The 26,235-nt window shown below is 42.3% G+C and overlaps 1 protein-coding gene across 3 annotated transcripts in view; it reads left to right on the forward strand.

The window, feature by feature from the left end:
* The first annotated feature begins 11,592 nt into the window (after positions 1–11,592).
* The window catches only part of Slc2a12 (solute carrier family 2 member 12), a 56,781-nt gene continuing 42,138 nt past the window's right edge, over positions 11,593–26,235 (forward strand). For 2 of the 3 annotated variants that reach the window (XM_031380577.1, XM_031380578.1), the window contains exon 1: positions 11,593–11,872. In XM_031380577.1, the coding sequence (XP_031236437.1) occupies positions 11,758–11,872 (115 nt within the window). In that variant the 5' untranslated portion in view covers positions 11,593–11,757. Of the gene's footprint in view, positions 11,873–15,348; positions 15,414–26,235 lie in introns of those variants that run through there. The other variant, XM_031380579.1, reaches the window with a different exon arrangement.

A 26,235-nucleotide genomic window follows, 5' to 3' on the forward strand; every position in this document is an offset into this window, starting at 1 on the left:
CAACTGCTGGGATTTCAGATGTGCAGCTCTGTGTGCAACTTGGAGGTTGATGTGTTTATAAAAAGATAGAGAAGTGGGAATATGTTTTGGTGAAGGTGTGGTGAGGTGTGGGGAAAGGGGTGCCTCTAGGGCCCATGCTGAGGCATCCCTTCCTCTGAGGGACCAGCCACAAGAATAGAAAATAGAATAGAATAGAATAGAATAGAATAGAATAGAATAGAATAGAATAGAATAGAATAGAATAGAATAGAATAGAATAGAAGAGTTTGTTCAGGGTATGGGGAGAGGAATTAAGAGGGCAGTAGAGGCAATGAAAGAGAGAGAGAGAGAAGTTGAGGTTGGCCATGAGTATGGAGAGGAGTGGGAGAAGGAAATGGGAAGAGAAGGAGGAAGGGGAGAGGAGACAAAGAGGGAACAGGAAGGCAAGAGCAAGAGAAAGCAGAGGGGGCAAGCAGCCCCTTTTATAGTGAGTCAGGCCTACGTGGCTGTTGCCAGGTAACTCTCGGGCAGAGCTTAGACAGAATGCTAACAGGGATCCTCATTTCTGAAAAATATTTGTCATGCAAAATTTGGTCAAATTAAATTGATTTACTCTTCTATGTTAACCTGCCTGTGTCTCTCTCTCTGTGTGTGTATGTGTGTCTGTATGTGTTTGTGTTTGTGTGTCTGTGTCTCTATGTCTGTCTGTGTGTCTGTATGTCTGTGTGTGTATGTCTGTGTGTCCCTGTGAGTGTGTGTTTTGTGTGTCTGTGTGTGTCTGTCTGTGTGAATGTCTGTGTGTGTGTGTCTGTGTGTCTCTCTGTGTGTACCTGTGTGTCTGTGTCTGTGTGTGTCTGTGTAACTGTGTGTGTCTGTATGTGCGTCTGTGTGAGCGTCTGTGTCTGTGTGTCTCTGTCTCTGTATGTCTCTGTGTGTGTCTCTGGGAATGGCTATGTGTACACAGTATGCCTGAGAAGGCAAAATTAACCGACAGAAGTGACATAGACCCCTATGTAAGAGTCTGAGGCAGGAGGGTTACAAGTTCAAGACTTTACCTGGGCAACTAAATGAGCCTGTGCCTCAAACAGTAAGAAAGAAGAGTGTGAGTGTCTGTGTGTGTGTCTGTGGTGTGTGCATGCACATGTGGAGTGCAGAGGTCCACCTCAGGTTTTGTTCTTTAATAGCTATCCATTTTCAAAGACAAAGCCTCTATCCCACTGTTTAAGGTAGGCTGTCTTTGTCTTTGTCTTTTTAGACACTAGGAATCTCTACTTCTGAAGCACTGGAATTAAAAAGGAATACATACCCAACTTAAAAACAGTGTGTGTGTGTGTGTATACATATTTTAATTTAAAAATAATTTCTTTTTTTGAGAGTATAGTATAATCACATCACTTTCCCCTTTTCTTTGTTCACCCTCCAAACCCTCTCATATACTTCTCCTTGCTCTTTTTCAAGTTCATGGACTCATTTCTCATTGTTATTATATGCATATATGATGTACATGTATATGACATATATGTATACATATATATTTCTAAATAGAACCTGCCTGTCTGTATAATTATGTGTACATATGTTTTCAGGGATGACTGTCTGGTACTGGATAATCAACTGGTGTGCTTTCCCCTGAGGAAGACTATGTCTCTCTAAGCATCCCTTAGTTGCCTGTAGTTCCTTGTTGGGGCCTCTTGGATGTTGTCCTGGATCAGTTCATGTTTAGGTAGTCATGTTGGTGAGATTTTATGGGTAGCTTGTGACGTTCCTAGAAGGCATTGCCTCACAGTTCTTCAGAATTTTACAATCTTTCTGGTGTAGAAATTGTATTGTAGATGTACCCGTTGGGACTGAGCTCAGTAACTCTGCATTTTGATTGGTGTGGTTTTTTATAATGGTCTCCATCTATTGCAAAGAGAAGTTTCCTTGATGAGGGGTGAGGAGTATATTGATCAGTGGGTGTAAGGATGAGTATTTAGAGTGAAGTTAGGGATTATGCTGGTCTAGTAAAGTGGTAGTTGTAGGTTCTCCTCTAAGATCCGATCCGTAACTTCACTAGCCTGGTGTAGTTGGCCAGGCTTCTAGTACCAAGCATGCTCCCCTTGCTTAGCAGGTCTTATGGCCAATTAGAGAGTTGTGGGTTACTGCCAAGGTATGGGCGCCAGTTAGGGTTCCGATGCCGTGCTGGCATCACAGCTGGGTACTGCCATTGGCTGCTTTTCTCCTTTGAAGTCTGCATACACTTTGTGGTACCATGGGAGCTAGTCCTCAAGGAGAAGGTGTTCAGGTCAGTTCCAGTGGCCCTGGGCACTGAAGAACATGGTCTGAAGAGCATGGTGTCTTCAGCAGTAGGGACCTACCGTCTACCTTCCACCTCTAGGTGGTAACCACTGACAATAGCAATAACCTGTATGTTTTAGGAATCTGGAAAACACTGGCCAACCACACACACACACACACACACACACACACACACACACACACACACACGAAAGAGAGAGAGAGAGAGAGAGAGAGAGAGAGAGAGAGAGAACCTTATGCCTGGGTGTTGGGGGTTTTGTTAGCTGGGTTTGTCTCTTTAATGGAGTACTATCAGCCCAGATGGCAAAATTTGTTTAAATTATACAAACATATTTATACAGCAACTTACCTGTATTATAGGTACTTTAGGTAGTAGTTAACAGTATGATTCTTTATGACCTTACTATTATCTGCCCTTCTTCTATATTTATCCCCTCCCTAATTAGAGCCCACCATTTCCCCATTTCCTCCTTCAGATCACTGGGACTCCATTATTCCCCTCTCCATTGCTTCCTACCCAACCCCATCAATGTTCCTTTTTACTCTCCTAGTCTCTGCAGTTTCTGCAGAATACATACCCACTTGTGATAATTTGGAGCTAGGAGCCTCAGATGAGAGGGAACATGTGATGTGTTGTCAGGAGCCATCTAGGACAGGCTGGGGCTAGCAGGTCACCTTCCTGGAGGTGGACCCCCATTTTTGAATGGTCTGTGATGGATGAGCTCTGAGAGGCAAGGCCCCGAGAGACTTCATCCCAGGATTTCTTCTTGCATCAATATGCCTTTCCTGACACTATTACATAGTCTAAGGTTCCTGGGCATCAGCCCATCCTATTGAGCAGATTTCCTGCAGATCATCATAAAGATGAACTTTCATGAATTAATGCTGTTTAGATGAATTAATGATTTCATGGAATTCCTGATTTGATCAAAATAATTTTAGAAAGAAAGTTTTAAGATAGCCATCTTGTTTTGCTAGAAGGATATAATAAAGTTGGAATCAAGAATAGAATGTACCTCCTCCTCATAGGGCAGTAAGTAAAGGCTTCATAAGAAATACAATGAGCTTTCATAATTACATTAAAAAGAGATATAGGCTTGGGACAAATTTGCCATTCAAGAAAAAATATTCAAGTAGGTCCAAGGATGAAGCCACAGGTGTGCACATGATAAGGCAAGGCCATGTGAAACTGTTGCTTTGAGCTTATAATGATCTTACAGAATGAAACATTGAATTAAGAATGAAGCATTGCTTTGAACTTGTTATTGATACCTTTCTGTAACTCTCCTTTTATGTAACATTTTATCTAGGAGGTAATTCTTCCTTATGCAGAGAACTTTTTGTCTAAAAAAAAACTGTAAAAAGGCTGAAAGCAATAAAGGTGGCGTAGTCATTTTCTGCTTTACTTGATGTATGCTGTCTCTGTGACTTCTTCCCTTTCTTTTCTTTTCTCTCTGATTCAAAAGAGTTAACAAGCTCTGAGCCTCTCCCCTGGCCAGTGAGAGGCTTCTGACTGAGTCACCAGAGAAAAGAGAACTAGCAATAAGTCCTTTCTGTAACTCCCCAGCACTTAGATAAGCACTCAGAGTTAAGTTTTTTAGTGCTTATAGAAGCACAGAAGAGTAACAGAGAGTTAAGTTCTCCCAGTGCTTATTTAAGCAGAGAGTGAAAGAGAAAAGCCAGTAGTTTTCAGCCACAGAATAAGCAAGAGTGTTAGGTTTCCAGAAGCCATCAGCTTCTAGCCCCCAATACAGTTAGAGTTACGAGGCCGGAGTCCACCAGTCTTTTGGCTTTTGTCCAACTCTGTTCCACCTCAGCTCTAAACCCCAAAATACTCTGGCAGGCTCCTGGCAATGTTCATCTTTCTGGGTCTGGTTCTTTTCTCGTTCCATTCAATTATCTGCAAAGTTTATGATTTCATTTTTTTTAAATAGATGAATAGTATTCCACATTTTTATTATCTATTCATCAGTTGAGGGTTATTTAAATCATCTCCATTTTCTACCTATTGTGAGCAGAGCAGCAATGAACATGGCTGAGCATATATGTGTGGAGTCCTTTGGCTATATGCCAAGATGTTGCATAGCTGAGTCATATGGTAGATTTACCTTTAGCTTTTTGACAATTCTCCATATTGATATCCAGAAGGGCTGCTCCACTTGGCAAACCCCCTTCCTCCATCTTCTCTGGCATTTGTGGTCAGTTGTTATCTTTGCCATTCTGACTGGGGTAAGATAAGATCTTTAAGCTGCCTTGGTTTGTATTTCCCTAGGGATGAGGAGCACACACACACATACACACACACACACATATGCACATAGATATAGATATAGATATTGAGATACTGAGATATTGCTTAGCCATTGTTTTTTCTTTTGAAAACTCTGTTCAGACCCAGGCCCATTTTTTGAATGGATCATTTGTTATTTTGACTGGTTTGGGGGAGTTCTTCATATATTCTTGATATTAATCCTCTGTCAGATGTATAGCTAGCAAAGAGTCCCTCCTACTCCACGGGCTTCCTCTTCACTGATCGTTTCTTTAGTTGTGCAGAAGCATCTTGGCTTTATGAGGTCCCACTTATCAATTGCTGCATTAATTCTTGGGCAAAGGGAGTGCTACTCAGGAAGTCTGTTTCTACACCTGTATCATATAGGGTACCCGCCTATATTTTCTTCTACATCTATTGAGATAACCATGTGATTTTTGTCTTTAAGTACATTTATGTGGTTTATTACATTTACTGAATTGCATATGTTTAGCCATCCCTGAATTTCAGGTATAAAGTCAACTTGGTCATGGCGGATGATCTTTTTGAATTATGTGTGTATTCTCTTTGCAAGTATTTCATTGAACATCTTAAAATCATCAGAGATGTTGGCCTGTAGCCCCATCCCTTCTTGTCTTTATTTGGTTTCGATATTAGAGTGATACTAGTTTCAGAGAAAGAGTTTAGGATCCTTCCTTCCTTTTATAGTTTAAGAAGGACTGGCTATAGATCTTCTTTGAAAAGCTGTAGAATTCTGCTTAGAATTCATTTGTAGAATCCATTTAGCTCTGCATTTTTTCTTAGTTGAAAGCTATTATTATTATTATTATTATTATTACTATTATTATTATTATTTACTATTATTATTTCAACATCCTTGTTCGTTATGGGTCTGTTAAGGTTGTGGTATGATTTTGGTAATTTGGCTGAATCTAGAAAGTCATCCATTTCTTTTAGGTTTTCCAAAATTTTGAGTTGCATCATAAAGTCATTTGTTTTTTACTTCCAATTTAATGGTATACAGACTTGAAAGTATTCCCTTATAATATTTTGAATTTCTTTGGTGGTTGTTGTAATATCTACCTGTTCATTTCTGAATCTATTAACTTGCGCTAATCTTTCCTTTGGTAGTTGGAACAAGGGTCTGTCAATCTTGTCTTCTCAAAGAACCAGCTCTTAGATTTGTTAACTCTTTGTATTGTTTTCTTTGTTTCTATTTCACTAGTTTCTGCTTTGATTTTATTATTTCTTGCCATCAACTTGGTTTGCATTTGGGTTTTTTTGTTTATTTGTGTTTTGTTTTTCTTGTTTACAATTTTTTGAGTTGCATCATTAAGTCATTTATTTGTGCTCTTTTTGGTTGGCATAATGGACCATAAATTTCCCTGTAGGACATATGTCCCAGATATTTTTGTTGTTGTTGTTGCTGTTTGTTTGTTTTGGTTTTTAGAGACAGGGTTTCTCTGTGTAGCCCTGGCTGTCCTGGAACTCACTATGTAGACTAGGCTGGCCTTGAACTCAGAAATCCTCCTGCCTCTGCCTCCCAAGTGCTGGGGCTAGAGGCATGAGCCACCACTGACTGGCTCAGATTTTTTTTTTATTGTGCTGTGTTTTTATTTTTATTTAGTTCCAGCAATTTTATCTTTTTTTTAAATTTTTTTCTTTGAAACACTCATGCAGTTATGAGTTGTTTAATCACCAAATATTAGAGATTTGTTTGTTTTCAATTTAATTATGGTCAGATAGAATACTCAGAGTTGTCTCAATCTTTTTGAATTTATAAAGATTTATTTTGTGTCCTAGGATGCAGTCTATTTTAGAGAAGTCCTCATGTGCTTCTGAGTAGAATGTATATTCATTCTTTGAGTTCAGGGCAGAATATTCTGGAGACATAAGCTAAGTGCATTTGATGTATGATGCCATTTAATTCTAATAATTCCTAATTCCTAGGATTTTAAATGTCATTTAAATCTAATTGTCTTAGATGACCTGTCTATTGAAGAAAATAAGATATTGAAATTACCATTAATGGGGTGATATAATATGTATCTTTAAATTCAGTAATATATATATTTTAAATGTTTAAGTGCATTGATGTTGTGCCTGTAGGTATGTCAGTTTGGTGGTGTCAGATCTCCTGGAACTGAAGTTAAAGATAGCTGTGAACTGCTTTATGTGTGCTGGGAATTGAACCCAGGTCTTCTGCTGAGCCATCTTTCTAGTCTTAATAGTTTGTTTGTTTTGTTTGTTTATTTTTATAATTGGGTTCACAAGAGTTTGTTTAGAATAGTAATGTCCCTTGATGAAAATAAAGTATCTGTCTTTCTGTTTAGCTTTAGTCTATTTGAAATATTTTTTTAAAAACCAGTTATTAGGACAGTGATAACTGCCATTCGTGTTATTATTGACATGTATGTGTTGTAGTCTTGTGATGTGGATTGTTAGTGTTGTTTGTGTTCTCCATGGTACTTTGTGTCTTAGCAATTACAGCTTTGAATTTCTTTCCAGTCTCTTGGTTGTCTTTATTCCTCTCTGCAGCCTCTCACATTGTTTCCTGCATTTTCTTTAGGATTGGCTTGCTAGATATTAAAAATCTAAAGCCATATATATGTGTCGCTCTGTGTGTGTGTGTGTGTGTGTGTGTGTGTGTGTGTGTGTATTTTTCTTCTTTCTCTTGCAACTATGGTGTATAGTTTTGTTGGGTATATTAGTCTCACTTTACCTTCATGATCTTTTAGGAGTTGGAATGCATTGCTCCAGGCTCTTCTGGCTTTCAAAGTTTCCAGTGAGAAATCAGCTGTTATTCTGATAGGCTTTCTTTTATATGTGACTTGTGTTTTTTCTTTTGAAGCTTTCAATACTCTTTCTTTGTTCTGTATAATTAGTGTTTTAACTATTATAGGCCAGCCATGGGAGTTTTCTTTTCTGGGCTTGTCTATTTGTCTTCTTATAGCTGTGTGGGTATGTCACTTCTAAGTTTAGGAAAGTTTTTCTCTATAGTCCTGTTGAACATCTGGTCTATACTGTTGACTTGGGATTCTTCTTAATCTATTCCTATGATTTGAAGATTTGGTCTTCTCATGGTATCCCACATTCTCTGTATGGTTCTTTCCAGTGTGTGTGTGTGTGTGTGTGTGTGTGTGTGTGTGTACACGTGTGTGCATGTGTGAGGCAGGGTGTGGTAAGGGTTTCAATCTAGTCTTCAATGAATAATAAACAAGCATCTACCACTAAGCTGTATTCCCATCCCTCCAAAAATTTTAAGGCATACTTTTTACACATGATTGGTAGCCCAACATATCAGTTATACTTCATTTTAATTTTTCAAAGTTCTTGAGCAATGTACACATGTATATTTTTGAAGATTTGTATGAAAATATTAAGTATATAATTTTCTACTTTTTCCACTGAAAAAGTAACAATGAACATTTGTTGTGAAAGTAACAGTATGAACATTTTCTTGCATTGCTTCATTGTATTATATTTAATGATTAATATATAATATTAAATAATAATCATATAATGAACTTACCTATGTTCATTTTGTAATTTAAGAGATTTTAAATAGTATGTTATGAGTCATAATAATACTCTAATGGTATGAGAGAAACACTGAAAACATTTAGCAGCTTGGGGCGGGTGGAAGGTGCCTGTAATCCCAGCATTTAGACAGCATAGGCAGAGGGCTCACCAAAGAACAGGATCATTCTGGAAAGTTCCATCACATCTCTTCTGAGGAAATTCCCACCCCAACCTCTAGAAATAACCAATATTCTTCTTTTTCTTAGATTTATATTTATTTATTTATTTACATACCACACGTTTCCCCCTTCTGGGTCTCCCCATCACAGAGATCTTCCACCCATCCCCCTCCTCTCCTCCTCTAAGAGGGTGGGCCAATGTTGAGATGTTGGATTCTGCAAAAAATACTTGTTCTCATCACAGCTTTACTTATAATATAGAAGAGTTGGGAACAGCCTAGGAGTCTGAAAGAAGAAATGAGTAAGTCGGGGTGCTCACTCATGTTATGGTATGCAGCAATAAAGACAGCGAACTGAGAGTTTAGGGGCAAACACAGTTGAGTCTCAAATCAAGCACAGGGAAAGAGGTTTTACACAGGAGTCCTCACACACTCTTGTAGAAGGATTCCAGACAGGTGGAGATGATTGATTGGCAAACAAAGAACCAGTACCTTGTGGAGGTCGGGGTGGGACTTTGCTCAGAAGACACACAGGGCCTTTCTGGGATGTTGGTCATGTTCTGTGGTATAACCAGGGTTTTGGCTGTGTGTGTTTTCTGGGATGTGACTAATGGAATTCTTAGGCTTTGCGTTCAATACTGTATGTAAAACTTGGCTGACAGAAGAAAACTAAAGAGTAGAGACCTTGCTAACGATACCATATAGAAGGCATTTACCCTTACTTTAGCTTTAACAAAAAATAATATATTTTAATAGATGAGGGATTGGTAGATAGATAGATAACTGGGAAAACATTGAGGTAGTATTACAAAATATAGGATTTCCTGTGTGATTCAAAGGTTTCATAATCAGACATTGGAAAATATCTTTTGATCTTGGCCATGTTTGGTACAGTTTTGAATTTTTATTTCTGCAAAGTGGGGGCAATGATTTTTCACAAAACAAAGCACCTGCTGTCCCACACTGTCATTTTGTAAGCCATAGTGTTTGAAGATATGACACACTGCCTATCAACAGTGGTCTAAGTACAATGTAGTAAACTTATTGTTGATATGAGTGACAGACTGCCTGTCTTCTGGTTGATTACATATTCTCTGAGTGGAAGAATGGCTTTTAATGTTGGCCTTAATAGTTCAGACTCCCTTGGGGCATCTCACAGTGACACTCTCCCCAAAGGCAAAGGGAAGAGTGGGGACCAAGTGTCATAGGCAATCATAATTTAGGTTTTGATATTTCAAAAAGAGCTATAGTTATTTATTGTGGATCACAGCTTTTATTGTGATCCATCATTTGTGTATCAGATATTTGTTGAGCATGTACAGCGAGGCTGGTATCCTCCCAGGAGCTAGAAATACAGGTGGCCTTCGTCAGGCAAACGAGACAAGAAACAGATTCAAAGGCCAGCAGGCGATGCAGTCAGTCAGGTTGGTTCCTTATTCTTCTTGACTTCTGATTTATACCTACAGAGTCTTTGAATAGTTACAGAGAGCTGAGCAAGGGCTGCTGAGCCATTTACAATCATAATAAGGTATTCTAGAAGTGGGTTTGTCTTGTGCCTACACAATTGCCCTAGCAAACAATCCAATACTTCCTGCTAACAGGAAGCAGGGCTGTGGGGGGTCTGTCATAAAACAAAGCATTTGTACAAGTCACCCACAGCAAGAACACTTGTCCCACCCCACACTAAGTTCATTATAGGTTCCGGGGAAGAGAATGTGATGAAACGATAAATATGTGTTTTTATATTCACAGACAAACCCTGCAAACCCTGTAACACACATGGGGACAAGCAAAAACAGTTACTTCAGCCATTTTGCATTATGAGTTCTTTGGTCTTGATACATTGATACTCTGAGCTTCTTCTAATAAGTGGGTATGTAGGGATTCTTCCCAGAATGACTGGCGTAAACAGTAGGTGTATAATCAATGCTCATTGGATAGTAATTGAATTATAGTTGAATCCGTTTCCATTTGCTCCTGCCTTTCCTAAAGCATAATGTAGCAATGCCTAGGGATGAGGGACGATGTGTTCAAATGATGCTAATGAAAAACCTAGTTATGACACAAAGTGTGTGCAAAATAAGCAACCACAGGTCACTGCCTAGACAAGTGCAGACCTGCTTTCCCCTGCAGAGGAATGGCTAACATGACAATCTGTGTTTCCTGGCATCTCTTAAGGTCAAGAACTAAAGAGTGTTGGACAGGGCTGGAATGTTAGAAGGCAGGAGAGTTACCCTCCACTTCTCGCTAGCTCTGAAGAGTTTGAGAGCACTGGGTGTATTTATTTGTTTGGTGCAGCTCTGGCACTCTGAACCCAGGACCTTGTGTGTAGTAGGCAAGTGCTCTATCACTGAGCCACAGCCTGCTTTAAAAAGCTTAGGCAAGTTATTTTAGCTCCCATTTTCTCTAACACACTTTATTTTGGAAAAGAATCGCTCAAGGTCACGCATCCAGCATTAATTTCTGTCTTATAAAGTACTTCATACATTTAAGTTTATACCCCAATGATTTCTAAGGTGATGTCACAGCTTTCTTAGTGGATATGATTTGCTAAATACCAAACTGATGGTAAAATATGTCAGTTTGTCTGACTGTTTATGTAAGTGTACATTCACAAACCAGTAAAACACCCCTCCCTCTGGTGCCCTGATTTGTTTCATGTTACAACAGCTCCTGTCATCTCTGAATACCGAGTGTCCTCCCGCCAGCCAAGCCAACGAGCGACCTTACAGAAGATCCTCTGTTTGCTCCTGGCTTTCAGGTCAACTGTGCATTTTTAAAAGGACTATCTTGCTATAAACTCAGGCTAGAAAGTGTCTAAAGAATCCATGCACTTGGAGCTGGGAGCAGGCCTTCATCAGTACCACAGGCCTAGAGAGAAAGCTGTGCTAGGCATTTACCTAGACCCAAATCCCGTTGACACAAACAAGTTTTACGCTTTGTTTATGCTGGTCAGTGTCTTGGCTTTTAGGGTAACAGGCTTGCTCACAAAAGAAATATTAATACTTTTCCTTCTGGTATGTCTTTACATAAAATGTTCCTCTTCGGCGACATTAACTGATGCCATCTGTGGGTATTTGTTCCCCACTCTAGGCCTGCAGACTTGCATTTAAATCTGCATGCTTCTTTTTGTAAGCTGCTTTTCAAATTGCGGGAACACAAGAGCTAGCCCTAGCCGGTGGCCAAACACTGCCTTTGAGTCCCAAGTCTTTTTAACCTCTTGCTTCCAACTCGCATCTAAAGGCAAAACAATCCTGGAGACATGGCCCTCCCCCTGCCTGTGATAGGCTGCTTGGAATAGCAACAGTCTGTGTCACCGAAAAGGGCAAAGCCTTCGGAAATAGAAACAAAGTTGGTTACAAATCACACTGGCTTTGCCCGAAGGTCGCCCCCCCCAACCCCTCCCACTCTTCTTTAGCATGCTGTCCATGGAGACAGTGACCACTACTGTAAGCGCGGTAGGTCGAGGTGGTTCGGTGGCGAGTGAGAAGCTGTAAGTCCTACGGTGACCATGGTACCTGTTGAAAACACAGAGGGCCCCAATCTGCTGAACCAGAAGGGGAGAGAGGCGGAGACCGAAAGCAGCTGTGGAGCCAGCGGCGGCCGGCATCCTGCCTGCGCGGGAGGTAAAGTGAGACGGCCGGGCTGGCTCGGGTGACCGCTAGAGGGGACAGTCGTCTCCGCGAGCCCCTTCGGACTGTGCGTGTGCGTGGGAGTGCGTGTGCGCGCGCAGCCCGGGAGCGTGCCGGGTGCGTGGAAACGGGAATGCAGGGTTCGGTGCGACGCGGAGTAACCCAGAGCCCTACACGCGGGGACCGAAGTCTCCTTGGGACTTTATGTGTTGAAACAGGAGCTGCTGCAACGATGGGCTACATCAATTTGCTTTACTTAACGCAATGTACACATTCTTCTCTCTTGGAAAGGTGGATCAGAGCCTCAGTTGTGAGCACACATTTTTGTTATAATGGACGGTATGGAACAAGTGGACGTTGTGAGTTATTCGGTGCCCCTACACTGCTCCTCTGCTTGTCCCTGCTTTCCTGGAACCTTGCCTTTCAAAATGAGGTTCATTGAATACTTTTTCCTACCCAAAGAGAACTTAGTAGTTTTTACTGTGTTATCTGTGCTTCACCTAGATGCTTGTCTTTGCTTCCACATTTACAATTCTCCACTTTTTTTTTTGTTTCTCTGCTAGTTTGTTTGTTTCTTGGTGCCTCTTTCTATTCATCTGTTTTGCAAGGGACTATAAACTATTGCAAGGGTATAGACACAATCAACTATATTGTGTTTTGACAAACCAAATACAAATAACCCTCTTCTTCCTATGGTTAATACTTTTTCATCAGCTCCACATGCTTCAATCATTCCCAAGCTGCCTAGTGGAATGTTACAAATAGTCACCAATGCTTGGCTACACAGAAGTCACTCACTGCCTTTCATCTGGGAATGTGTCTACACAAGGATGTTTATGATTTGGGCACGGAATCCACTAAGCCTCATGTGAAGGTGAAGTGGTCCCACCTCAGGAATGCCTTCCTCCAGGGATAGGAGTTTAGCCTGGTCTCTCCTGCCTTCGTCTGTTCGGGGATGGACACCTGGGGCCATCTTTGACCTCTCTCTTTCCCCAGGGGCCTTTCAGCTGACTTTAAGTTCTGTTAAGAGCAGGCAAGGGGGGGGGGCTCAGATTGAAGTTGGAAAGGTTTTATCTACACATTCCTGAGAAAATGAGCTGCAGAGCACTGAGGTGGTGCTGGCAAACTAAGGATTAATTAAATGGTGTGTTTGTGTCACAGTGTCACAGAGACCAAGAACAGTAACTGCCCAGAATGGCTTTTGCAACAACCATAAAGAGTTGACTAATTTTTACCACCTACCTGTAATGTGAGTATACAGGAGGAGGAGGCAGGAGGATTTGGGCCAACCGGGATGACATAGTGAGCCCATCTACACACACACATACACACACCTCTAAGGTAATTTTGAAAACACAGTGTACCTTCATATCTTATACTGCACACACTTACAATTATCCTCATGGAAGGTAATGTGTAGATATGGTCATCTGTCTTGAATATTTATGCAGAAGTCAATGTAAAAGGGCTACTGCTTATCACTGTATACAGCCTTGCTATATAGTTTTAGGAAGTCATTTATGTCTCCTTCTCTAATATTGGGATTATATTTTAGTTCATTTAAATCAAGATGTTGATGCTTATTGAAACAATATTTGCCAAGCACCTTTTAGCCTCTTTGTATTTCAAACTTACATAATTTCTTTAAATCAGGAAATTCAGAGTACTTAAAATATGCTTCATGATTATCAGCATATTTCTGTATTTAGAGTTTTTCTATATTACTAGGTGGAAAAAATATCAAGAGAAAAGGGAAATAAGTTATATATCCCAAGCTGAGGTGATTAATTAAAGCATGTGAGATACTGAAAAAGCAAAACAACAAAAAGATTGACAGAAAGCTCTCAGCTCATCCCATCTTCACTCCAAACTCTTGCACACGGGGAAAGCGTTTTCTGGCAAATCTTTCTTGGTTGACTCCTTCATTAGGAAGGGCACTTTGTCCCAGTGAATGGAAGATAGTGAACATCATTGTTTTTCCAGGAAGCTATGACTCAAAGTGGATATGTTGATAGTAAAATTTACAGAGTCTGCGGACACATTCTAATTGACCTTCTGAAGGAGGGTCATGTTCAGTCTCAAATCCTGAAGCTTAGAGCTGATGCTCCGTCTAGGTGAAGGCAGAGGCTACAAAGTTAGTCTGTCTTTCACAGGGTGATGGGGGCATGGAGGAGGAAGGGTGGTAGTTGCTTGCCAGAGGCTGGTGTGGCACTGACTTTGGAGATTCCCTGGCTAGGAGAGCTAAGACCTGCTCCTTCATCCTCAGCTCCCACACTTTCCTCATTCTGACATCCAAATTCCTGCCAGAGAGTTCTGGAAGCTCCTCTGCCTCATCCCCACTGGTTTTTTTCCTCTCTCTTCTACCTAAAAAGGTTAGATGCCAAGAGCAGTAGTCGTTGTATGAGTTCAAAAGTGGACTCTCAGAGCCTTCTGGAAGGTCTGCTGTTGATCCCCCTCTGAAGACATCAAAGCCTGGGACTTCAAAATACTTCCACTAATCAGAATACCCTAAGGAGGTGTTCTTAGAGATTGCAGAGCTGTAAAGACTGTAATCCGCACAGGTAAACAAGACCCCCTGAGTGTCCCCTCAGGCTTAGCCTAACCTGGAACCTCTGAATGTAGCCAGTCTGACTTTCTTGGCCTGCCCACAGGGGGACTCTTCATGGAAGAAACTCATGGGGAACAGACCCATTCCCAGGGAAGGGAAAGTCAGGTCGACCAGCCTGGTCAGAAGATAGCGATTTGATTTAAAAAAGATTGTTAACAACAGGCCTATTATCTTGAGCAAAAATACTGAATGCCCAGAAGTACACACACTACATATAAATAAATGTAATAATTTTTTTAAGTGACAAAATTACTGACTCTTAAAACCATGTATTTAACAAAGGGATGGCTGACAGCAAGGAACTAACAGCTTTGTAAAGCACTAGAGACTTCTGTATGGTAGTAAGATGGTTTTAAAGTAAACGTCTCCCTTCATGTCTAGTCAGCATCTCTTTGATACTAGACATTTAATTGCACTTGGAAATCATGCCAGAGTTTCTGACTTGGGACTCTGCTTAGATGCGAGGCTTGAGAAAATGGTTGCTAGGGAACTCCTAGGAAGGGGATGCTGGATTTGTTCCACTACCAAGGCACACATACGAAGAGCAGACCACTGTCACCCAGAGAAAAAGCAAACAGGTTGTCCCTTTGCCACAGATCCTGGACCAACCAGAGCTACAGGAGCTGCCACAGGAGCAGGAACATCAGGCACTCCTGCTATGGCAGGGAGCTGGCACACATAGCCATACCTGGCACTGGAACAGCCAGCCGACAAGCCCTGGGGCCCACCTGTGCGGCTGAGCCTTCGCTGACATACACCTGCATGCTGGAACTGGCTTTTATGACCAGGGTCCTTTCTGATAGGCCAGTGCCCCATCCCAGGTGTTAAATATTTCCAACATTGCCCTCCTCTCTGCCAGACTTGCCACAGTAGCTGAAGCAGCAGATTCCAGGAGTGTGCTTGTTGGTAACTGACAGGACTCTTAAGGTGAGCCTGGGAGAATACTCATTATGAATTTTCCATTGGACACTTCTTAATGGCCGTTCTCTTTGCCTGGAGGGTGGAAGTAGAGCCCAGGGTATCACAGAATAGCCTGAGCAAATCCTGTGGTATACATAACTGCAGAGGAGCCCGCTGATCTTACTGCAGATTTAGATTTGTGAGGTTTTAAATTTAAAGTGTCCCAGGAAAGAGGAGTTCATAGGGAGCATTTGCTTAGTAAGAGGAACCCAAGTTCTATTTAGCCTCATCATCATTAAAAACTTCTGAGAGCCACACAGCCCTCCATCAGTTCAGATCTGAGGGGGCACAGAGGGAACACCCTATGTCAGTTTCCCCATGAATAGTCTTTCCCAAAAGAGCAAGTAACTAAATGGCTTAAGGAACATCAAGATTTTGGGGGGGGGGTGAAAAAGGGAGAGTTGTACAGCTTCTCCACTCTTCCCCAAGGACTCTGCAGAATTCCAAATGAGGACAAATGCTCTCTCATCTTGTTAGTCCTTCAAAAAAATATCCAATTTCAGTTTCAGGCCCAGACATCAAATGCTCTCAAAATACTTCTCAGCTGAAATGGAATCAAATGAGCTGTACCGTAAATCATACATTTCTATGAGCTATGTCCATTTCTTTGGGTTTGCATTGTCTCTGCCATCATTTTCCCTTCTATGTTAGAGCATGTCCATCTGCATTTTTGCTGAATGGCCATGTCTCTGTGATATACTAATTATTTATGTACCTTGTTCAAATATAGTAAAATGGAAACAACTTAGCATTCTAACACCAGCAGGCTCCATTACACTTGAACAATGACTTATTTTATAAAACTCTATTCAAGTATTAGGGGAAGAATACAGTCCTTTATTGGATGGATAGGATTTCTTCCCGTTAATGAACAAGTGCAATTTGACTTCACACATCAGCTGTGATCCCCTTGGAAGCAGGTGTTTCTTGAGGAGCCTGTACGTCATCTATTAACATTGCCCTGGGCTGCAGGCAGTGTCCACCTAACCATACACAACATCTCCATACTTTTATGGACCTTGGAATTGAGAGCTATGAGGCAAGCTGCTTTGGAAGCCTGCTTGAAATAGCATCTTAGCTTCAGATGTGTAAGACTTTCAGGTACTGGGGGTTAGGGGAGTTGTAATTAGGATTAACTTGCAGGTGAGAGAGCATTCCCACGCTAATAAAATATTTGATTTCCAGTGGGACTAGACTGTAGAAACCCACAAGGCAAGAATCATAGAAAGAATGCTTTTCATGATGCAAGTCCATTATCCAGGGTTGTGGGTTTTAAAACAAGGGAATTCACAAGTTTATGAAAACGCACGCTAGACATGAGGCACCATTTTATTTCCTGCTGTCATAGAAGAAGCTCTTTCCAGGTTTTACTTTTCTTTTTGATAGTTTTGTAAGTTTGCCTTACTTCAGTGAAAACCCATGTAATGTTCATACATTTTTGTGCCAACTGTCTCCTGTGTGCTCTCTCTCTCTCTCTCTCTCTCTCTCTCTCTCTTTCTCTCTCTCTCTCGCTCTGGTTAGTTGTTGAATAAATAAAATGGTTTTTCCCTATAGTTTCCTATAGTGTGTGTTTGACTGTCTGCAGTTGGTGACTCGCTTCAGCACTCTCCTTCCCTCCCTGTATTTGTTGTAAGTTATTGATTGAATCTCCAGGCTCCGTCAGGTATAGGTTCCTTACCTTAGAGAAGATCTGATGCTCTTGCCAGGCTCGGAGGTCCAGAAATCTATTCCCTTGGTTTCCCTGTCTCAGGCCTGGAAGAGTTCTATAGAGTTGAAGCCTGTAGTTATTTTGTTTGTTTGTTAGTTTTGGTTGGTTGGTTGGTTTTGAGAACAGCTTCAGAGCCTACCAAATGCCAGAATGGTTCCATTTTCATATTATGGCGATTTTACATCAGTTCAGATTAAAGGCTTCCATGAAATGAGTATCATGGACCAAATGCTTCAGAGACAACATCCCTTCTTGTCTCACAATGACCCACTGGAGTAAGATTAACCCTGTCTCACATACAGGGTCAGAAACAGCATGCTCACATGCACTTGCTTTCATCAAACAGCCAGTCTTTGGCTCATCCACTCTCCCAGCGCTATGAGGTGAGTAAGGGTTATTTAATCCTTTGACTGAGGTCAGAGAGGAACAGAAAGTATAAATCTTGCTGATTTTATCCAAGTGTAGCCACTAGCTAATCAGGGGCTCTGATTTCAGACAGAGCCTTCGCTTCTCAGTCCCAAGTACCTGGCAGGGAGAAGCCAAGCATCTACTCCATGTTAGAGGGGGGATAGGTGGCAGCAGAGATCTCCACCAATCATACAACTAGCACTCTTTCAACTTCCTGACCTGCCAAATCTAGAGTTTAGGAATAAACTCATTTCAGGACTCAATTGTATTCCTTTTTTATCAAATTCCCTTAGTTTCATGGTAACTTTTTTTTTAATCAAAAAAAAAAATGAAATTATAAGTTCCTTGGCTGAGGATACAAGGACCTGGCCTAAATTCCCGGCATCCATGTAAAAATGCCAGGCACTTGTAATCCCAGAGCTGGGGAGGCAGGGGATCCTTGGGGTTTGCCAACTGTCCAGGCCAATGAGACCCTGTCTCAAAGGGCATTCCTGAGGGTGATATTTGGGTTTGTCTTCTGGTTGTGTCTCCAAGCACTCCTCTACACACGCAGACACATACACATGCACACGCACACACAGGCACAAAAGCTATTACAATTTCATAAATGACACACACACACACACACACACACACACACACACACACACATTTTTTTTAACCTGTCAAAGGTCCAAGCTGACTGGCAGTACTTGCAAAGTTCTGTAAAATTCATAATAGGTGAGGATTGTGCTCCTCTCTGTCTTCTAGCATCCATATCAGATATGCTGTACATAGAGCCAGGATCAGCAGTGGAGTCCTAGGGAGCTCAGTGCTCACTCGGGTCACAGAGGTGCTGAGCATCAAGATAAGTCTTGTCCATCTGTGTACAAGCCAGGACTACACGTGATTGCTCAACGCACAAGATGACTGAAGAAAAGCTTATTGGAGTCAACAAAAGAGAATTTATATTCAGAGATGTATGGAACAGCTACTGTGTGAGAGACAGTGTATGATGCAGGGTGAGAAAGAATCTAGCACAGCACCCCTGCCTGCATCTGGAAGAAAAGGCATCTAAGTGACTATAGTCATGCAGTCATGTTGATCACCTGTGGATGCCTGGAAGGTTACAGTGCTCCTCTTGGGCTTCTGATGTTAGATATACAGATGGTCTCTCAATATATTTGTCCTTAGTACTTAGCTCTGCGACATGCTGTATAGATTTCCTTGTCTACTTTGTTTTTTAATTTTCTTAAAATTTTTTTTAAGTAGGAAGAACTCTTTCTTCCTTCCTTCCTTTCTTTTGAAGGAGGGACTGTCTGTCTGTCTTTAGTAGGAGGGACTGTATATTGGATGCTTTATAGGTGTTGCATGGGGTCTATTTACACTCTTAAATAATTATTTAAAAAATGATGAGGTCCAAGGCCCTGGTCCAGAGCTCCAAATCAGAATGGGAATCATACCTCACAAAGCCAGGTAGTGAACAATGACAGAAGATACTCCATGTCAAGTCTGGCCTATACACACATATGCATTAACACACACAAAATAACATGTGTGCATACACACATGTTCAGATGCACATACACACACACCACACACACATATACACATGCATACATATACATACATATACACACATGCACATGTGTATACACATATGTGCACAGGCACACATGAATGCTCACGCACATGTTTATAAATACATTTTAAAAAGTATAACTGAGAACTGAGACCAATAGGTTTGTATAACATTTAACTGGAGAAAATAAGAAGATAGAAAACTGGAGAAAAGGGGACAGCACATTTGGGGAGTGGCAGGGGTTTCAGTTTAATGGGAACAGTGGATGGAAGGAGGGAAAAACCTGAAGCTGCAAGCAGGGCCTGCAGCGGAGTTCAGTGTGTAACATGAAAGGGGGACTCCAGGGAAGCATCCCGCTATAGTGACCTCACACTGGCTCTCAGAGGTCACTGGTCTTTCAGTATGAAAGTAAAGCTAGATCCAACCCCTGTGGTCACATCCTCAGGCATCCTGGTCTCCTACCTTTGCTCCCACCACTCGGGCAAGCAGTCTCTGCAGGACTTGTGACTTTTCTGATTCTTCATGCCGCAGCTTTCTGTTTTCCCTGGCTTCTTGCCCTTCCATTACAGCAGAGCTTCAGTCTCACCCAGCTTGTAAGAATGCTGTAACCCTCCTCGTTCTCTAATCCCAGGCACACACACACTCTTCTGAAACTCACTGATGAGCTCTGGAGACTCTTGGGTAGGCACATTCTTATATCTTTGGTTGTGAGTTTAGCCTTTAATGGCTGAGGCATCTCTCCAGTCCATTTAGGCACATTCTTAAAAGTCTCTTGTTATATCTAACACAGGAAATTTATTGCAAACTCACTCTTCTAAAATCTTCCAATCCCTCACTAAGTTGTGTTCTTGATTTCTCTTCTCGTCCTTGTCCCTGCGAATTTATAACATATCCTAGCCTTTTTTTCTTGCTCCTATATCTTGTATTTTTAGCCCTTCTTTATTATTGCCCGTATCATATGAACTATCTCAGTCTTTTGTCCCTTTGTTCTCCCTGGTCCATCTGTCCACTGGCAGAATTCCCTGTGAGCATCTCTCTCAATGCCTATGCAACCACCCAGGCCTTAATTTAAATAAAGAGTGCTCTCTAAAATTACCCCCATTATAGGATTTACAATATTATTTATGTTCTTCCCACCTTGTTGCTCTATTTAAGGATTTACAAAGCACAAAGGGAGCCAGGTGGTGGTATGCTTTCAAAAGCCCAGCAACATGTGGGAGGTAAAGGCAGGAATATCAGGAGTTTAAGGCTATCTTTGACTACAAAGAAATTTCAAGGCCAACCTGGGCTACCTGAGACCCCCTTCTCAAAAACCAAATGCATCAGCAACAATGAAGCCCAAAGAGGGCAAATTTTCAACCATTTTAAAGTAAGAAATGACTTAAAATCCTCAAATAATTTCTTTGTGGTTTTATATTTACTAATTAGAAAATGCAGTGACAGAAAATGACTTCTATGTATGTGAGTTAAATAAATTGCACCCCGTGTCCACACATTTGAAATTTTGTAAAACAAAAGGTATGTTGCTTTATTTTTTAATTAATAAAGAAGCCATTCAATAGTCACTCATGGGAAGTCTTTATAAAAAGTAAGAACATTCAAGCATCCATATCTTACCACAGCTCCCACACACTAAAAAGTTCCATCTAGAAACATCAGAAGTGACTAGGTAGGATGGCTGTGTGGTTTCTGCTTCTTAAACTCCTCTTAAGCTTCTATTGGAAACTCTGTGTTGACATAGAAACACATGCAAAAATGGCAGTAGTGTTGAAAAGCAGAAGTGTTTGTGAGTTAAGTAGAGGCAACGCTGATAAAATGAAGATGCTACACTAACGTCTAAGACCCAAGTAACAAGTTAGACTCTGGCAAGGCACCAGGGTGTGTTTCCATTTGGTGGATGCAGAGGGGAAGAGGAGAGCACCTCCGCAGAGCTGTCTTCTCCGAGGGTCAAGGGTTCTGTTCCACAGCCCAGCTCTTTCCACACTGTTCTGTCATTACTTATTTTTCTGAGCTTCTTTAGGGTGGCAATTGCTGGAATTTCCACAAGTCTGGGCTGGAGAGAACATCTGTGCATTAATTAAGATAGGGAAGAGGAAGGCAGAGGGAAGCAGAGGGAGGGAAACAGAGGGAGGGAGGCAGAGGGAAGCAGAGGGAGGGAGAGGGAGGCAGAGGGAGGCAGAAGGAGGGAGGCAGAGAGAGGGAAACAGAGGAAGGGAGGTGGAGGGAGACAGAGGGAGACAGAGGGAGGCAGAGGAGGCAGGGTGAGGCAGAGGGAGGGAGAGGTAGGCAGAGAGAGGCAGAGAGGGAGGGAGGGAAACAGAGGGAGGGAGGCAGAGGAAGGCAGAGGGAGGGAGAGGGAGGGAGACAGAGAGGGAGACAGAGGGAAGCAGAGGAAGGCAGAGGAGGCAGAGGGAGGGAAAGAGAGGGAGGGAGAGGGAGGGAGTCAGGGTGAGGGAGACAGAGAGAGGGAGACAGAGGGAGGCAGGGGAGGCAGAGAGAGGCAGAGAGAGGCAGAGGGAGGGAAAGAGAGGGAGGGAGAGGGAGGGAGACAGAGAGAGGGAGACAGAGGGAGGGAGACAGAGGGAGGCAGAAGGAGGGAAAGGAAGGCAGAGGGAGGCAGAGGAAAGCCAAGGGAATCACTGGAGACACCAAACGCAACAGAGGTATCTTCATTGAATACATTTGATTTTTGTTTATTTGTTTGTTTTGTTTTTGTTTTTCGAGACAGGGTTTCTCTGTGTAGCCCTGGCTGTCCTGGAACTCACTCTGTAGACCAGGCTGGCCTTGAACTCAGAAATCTGCCTGTCTCCGCCTCCCAAGTGCTGGGATTAAAGGCATGCACCACCACTGCCGGGCTCATTGAATACATTTGAAATTGAAATAAATTCCATCATGTGTAAAGCTTCAGAGGTTTTCAGGTCTTGGACTTCTTGTAGTCAAAAATGTCATAACTGGCTCATAAAAAAAAAAACTTAGAAAAAAATCTAGTTATAGTATGCGCATTCCAAATGCAATAGAAAAGAATGAGTTTTTTTTTTCATTTTTATCAGAAACATAAATTTTAGAAAGCTACTTCTGTTCTCAAAGTAATTTTTAAAACAGTGAATTGTGAAAGAAAATAACAGAATGCTTGTATTAAGCTGCTGTTGTTTAGTTATAACTAAACACCTCAGGCAGAGTTTCTTATTTACTTTATTTAGCTTACATTTTCAGAGGCTGGAAGTCCATGGTTGAGGACTTCTTTAGTCCAGCCAGTTGCAAGGATCAAACAGTCATAATGTCGGGAGTGTGTGTGAGAGGGAAAACAATGATCTCATCTCAAACCAGAAAGCCAAAACCAGAGTCAGGCTCTCCAAACAGAAAGCCAGGAAGAGACACAAAGTCAGGATCAGGCGTGTTTAAGAGCTTGTTCACACTGAAGCTCGCCCCAGCGTTGAATGTGACAGCATGTGCTGGGTAGCATTTGACACATGGAAGCAAAAGGATCCAGTAGTTCAGTGTTATCTTTAGCTACATGCTAAGTTCAAAGCTAACCTGGGCTATGTGAGACCCTATCTTACAAAAAGAAAAAGAAAGAAAAAAGCCTCACTTTACAATATTAATATTCCCTCTCACCAGCATCAGAATTCCATCTCATTGGTGATGTTCCTTGTGACTTAAGGACCACCCACTGGAATGACCACCTCCTGAGTTCACCATGCTGGCAACATGCTCTAGCATGTAAACATTTAAGGGACTAACCACATTCAAGCCATGGACTAACCACATTCAAACCTGATGAGGGCAAGCCAGCGGAGGTGAAGACAGAGCTGTTGAGAGCTGAATTAGCATATCATGAGATATGTAGAGAACAGAAAAAATAAAGCCATGCAAGAGATTGATTTCCCGAATCTGTGATATGGCAGGTGGCCAGAAGAAACTATTAAAGTGACACAAAGATAGAAGAATAAGGACACGTGTGGTTAACATAGATGTGATACGGCTAAATAAGTACTGCAAATATAGTAAAAGAATGTTTCTTTTACAAAAGGGCTCAATGACTATGGAAATTTTAGAAGAAGAAAACATCTGAGCTTATCCTGATAAAAGCTGTGGGAGGAAGGAAGAAGAAAGGGGATAAGAGGGGATGGAGGGGAGGAGAAGAAAGAAGGGAAGTTACCCCTGCAGACACATAAAGAAGACAATAAGTAACAGCAAAGCCAAATGTAGCTAAGTAAGGAGACACAACCCCCAGTTTGTAACTAATGCTCTGGCCAATAGAGTAGGGAGAACTTTGTCTGGAGAAAGTATAATGATGAATGTACCACCACGTCAACCCGGGATTGGAAGACTAAAAAAGTAAGCAAGCAACGTTCCTATGCTTCCTAGAAACGTCAAGCAATAGTGGGTGTTGAGGGAGGTTGGGTTTCGGTCTTTTCCCCATGTACTAAAAGGACAGTTGGAGGTCCACATAAGAGGTAGGTTTATAGAAGTCAGAAGCCAGTTTGTACTACCCTATGGCCACCATACATATCACAGGGCCAAGAAGCAGCATCTTGGGGCTTGGGAACTCTACCCTATAACTCTCTATGGGAAGTAGCCTCTAAAGGTTTGTGAATGCTTAGCGTCCAGGAACTCATATGGCAGTCTTCTGGCTAAGCCAGATGCCCTCCATTAGGAGACATCCTAGAGACTTTATTGAGCATGTCCATTGCTACACACCCTCTTCCTGTCTGAGTGTTCCTGGCCTAAGTACCCAACTTGCCCTTACACCTTGCATGTGCGTGCGCGCACGCAAACACACACACACACACACACACACACACACATACACACACCCTGTCACCAGGGCATTATAGGCCACAGATGCAAAGTTAACACTAACTGACGAAGGGAAGGCTAGGAAGTTCTGAAGAAGTGGAGATGCTTGAGCTACACCCTCAGAGATGTTAACATTTCCTGGAGCCGAGAGGGAAGATTGGCGTAGATTGGTGGGGCATGGTGGAACATGAAGAGCTGTACAAGTCAGGGAAAGAATGGAGAAGTTTCTAGTAACAGTAAATGATGTATAGCTGGGCCAGGGAATTGGTACTCTGGAGAGTGATGTGGAGTTCAGAAGGCTGGGCCCTGAGAGGGAACTATTAACAGTGAGTGTGGGCAGTGGGTGGTTGCACAGAACAAGTTCATCCTCAAAGCTGGTTTTATGGAAATGCAGATACACACAAGACTTTATAGTCCCTACAACCAATGGTGTGATGGTAACAAGCTAATAATTGCTCTGAAAATGTTTTGGAAATGTGGATGGTTTGCTATTCAGACAGCAAGCATGTATATAATTATAAAGTTCTGCAAGTTAGCAGTAGTAATAAAGGTGAGGGGAAGAGATGATGAACAAGTCAGAGGAAGGGCATTCTGCAGCGCCATTTCTAGTCACAGTCTCAAAAATCTTACCAGGCACAAAAGACTAGTGCTGAGAACAGAGAAGAGTGGAGAACAGAGCTTGGTGGCCAAGTTAACTTTCAGCCTAAAAGTAAAGATGAGCAGATCCAGGAACCAGCGCGTCTCATGGGGCAGGCCCTCTGAGAGCAGGCTTTGCACAGAGAGGCTGGACTGAGCCAGCAGAACACAGCCAGGCAGGGTGATGACTGCACGTACAGGGGGCTCTTTCCAGGGGAGGTGGCACTTGAGTTGGCCGTTGAAAGATGAGCTGGGATCAAAGGCACCCGGATGAACTAGTGCAGGAAGTGGCGGGCACAATGGTCTGGCAGCTCAAGGGGCAACTGCTAGTGTTTCTTTAAATCTGAGAAGCTGTCACAGTTGGTCAAGCTGTATAATCACCTGGCTGGCCTCCAAGGAAACCTGTGCATGCATGCTTTTCAGCCTGCTGTGGGATTTAGTGGGGCGGCAAGGATCTATTGTGTGCCCATTATGTACCATTGGCATCTGGGGAAGAGAGAGAAGAAAGCAGGCAGAAACTCAAATATTGTGGAAAATGGAGCATTTTATGTTGAGTGTGGGGTCCAGCCATGGTTTCATGTGACTCACCATGAGCAGAGACAGTGTGGCTATTGTTGTGGCAGGCAGTGTTGCTGTCCCCTGCCCAGTGCCCCCTGCCAGCCCACTCTGTGTGGCCCTGTGGGTCTTACAGCTCCTTTGTATACATCTTGATTGTGGTCACATCTTTATATAGCCTTCGTATGGAATCCTCACTGACTCAAAAGGCACCAGGTTTTTTTCTATTGCAGGTGTGGACCAGCAAAGTAACTCCACAGCCTGTGGGCACCCAATAGTTTCCCTTTCCAACCGTGGGCACCCAATAGTTTCCATTTCCACCCGTGGGCACCCAATAGTTTCCCCACAGCCTGCGGGCACCCAATAGTTTCCCCACAGCCTGTGGGCACCCAATAGTTTCCCTTCCCACCCTCTGCTTGCTTCGGCGTACCAAGTCGCAAGGTCCCCGTGGCACTTTTTTTGAGAAAAGCCATGTGAAAGATGGGAAACTGGAATCAGGGTCACGATTTCAAAAGCTAGCTTTTGACTTGACATCCGGGAATGGGTTTTGTTGTTTTTACATTAATTTTGGGTGGTGTTCTTCTTCACTTTAGCCCTGGCTACTTCACCTCAAGCTATCCTGCTGCCCCAAACTCTTCCATCTGTTTTTTGACAAACACAGACTTTTTGTCTCCTGCCATTACCTCAGACTACACATCCTGTTTCATTCAGTTTACTGCCAGATTTCTTGGGAAAATTAATGTCTACTTCCTCACATCTATAGGATGACATATTGCTTCTATCATCATCATTAACCAAAAAGTAGACACAAGAAACGGCCCATCTGTGTCTCTTTATGACTTTCATGTGAATGAGCAGTACCTGGTAAATGTTCTCTGCTGGAGGTCTTGAGAAGAAAAGGTGGCCATCTTGGAGACATTATACAGTGAGCTAGAATTCCAAAACCAATGGGGCAGGCTTAGGGTTGAACTGGAACTTCAGTTGTCGTAAGTCCCAGCAGTGAGGTGAGGAAGGTAGTTTGGATAGTGCTCCTTGAAGCACACAACTAGGACAATCAGAGTTTAAAAGACTAAGTCCCTAATTCTTACCACCATTGGTAAACTCTTCCCATACCACTAAGG

Source organism: Mastomys coucha, unplaced genomic scaffold (assembly GCF_008632895.1).
Source record: "Mastomys coucha isolate ucsf_1 unplaced genomic scaffold, UCSF_Mcou_1 pScaffold2, whole genome shotgun sequence".
Lineage (NCBI taxonomy): Eukaryota > Metazoa > Chordata > Mammalia > Rodentia > Muridae > Mastomys > Mastomys coucha.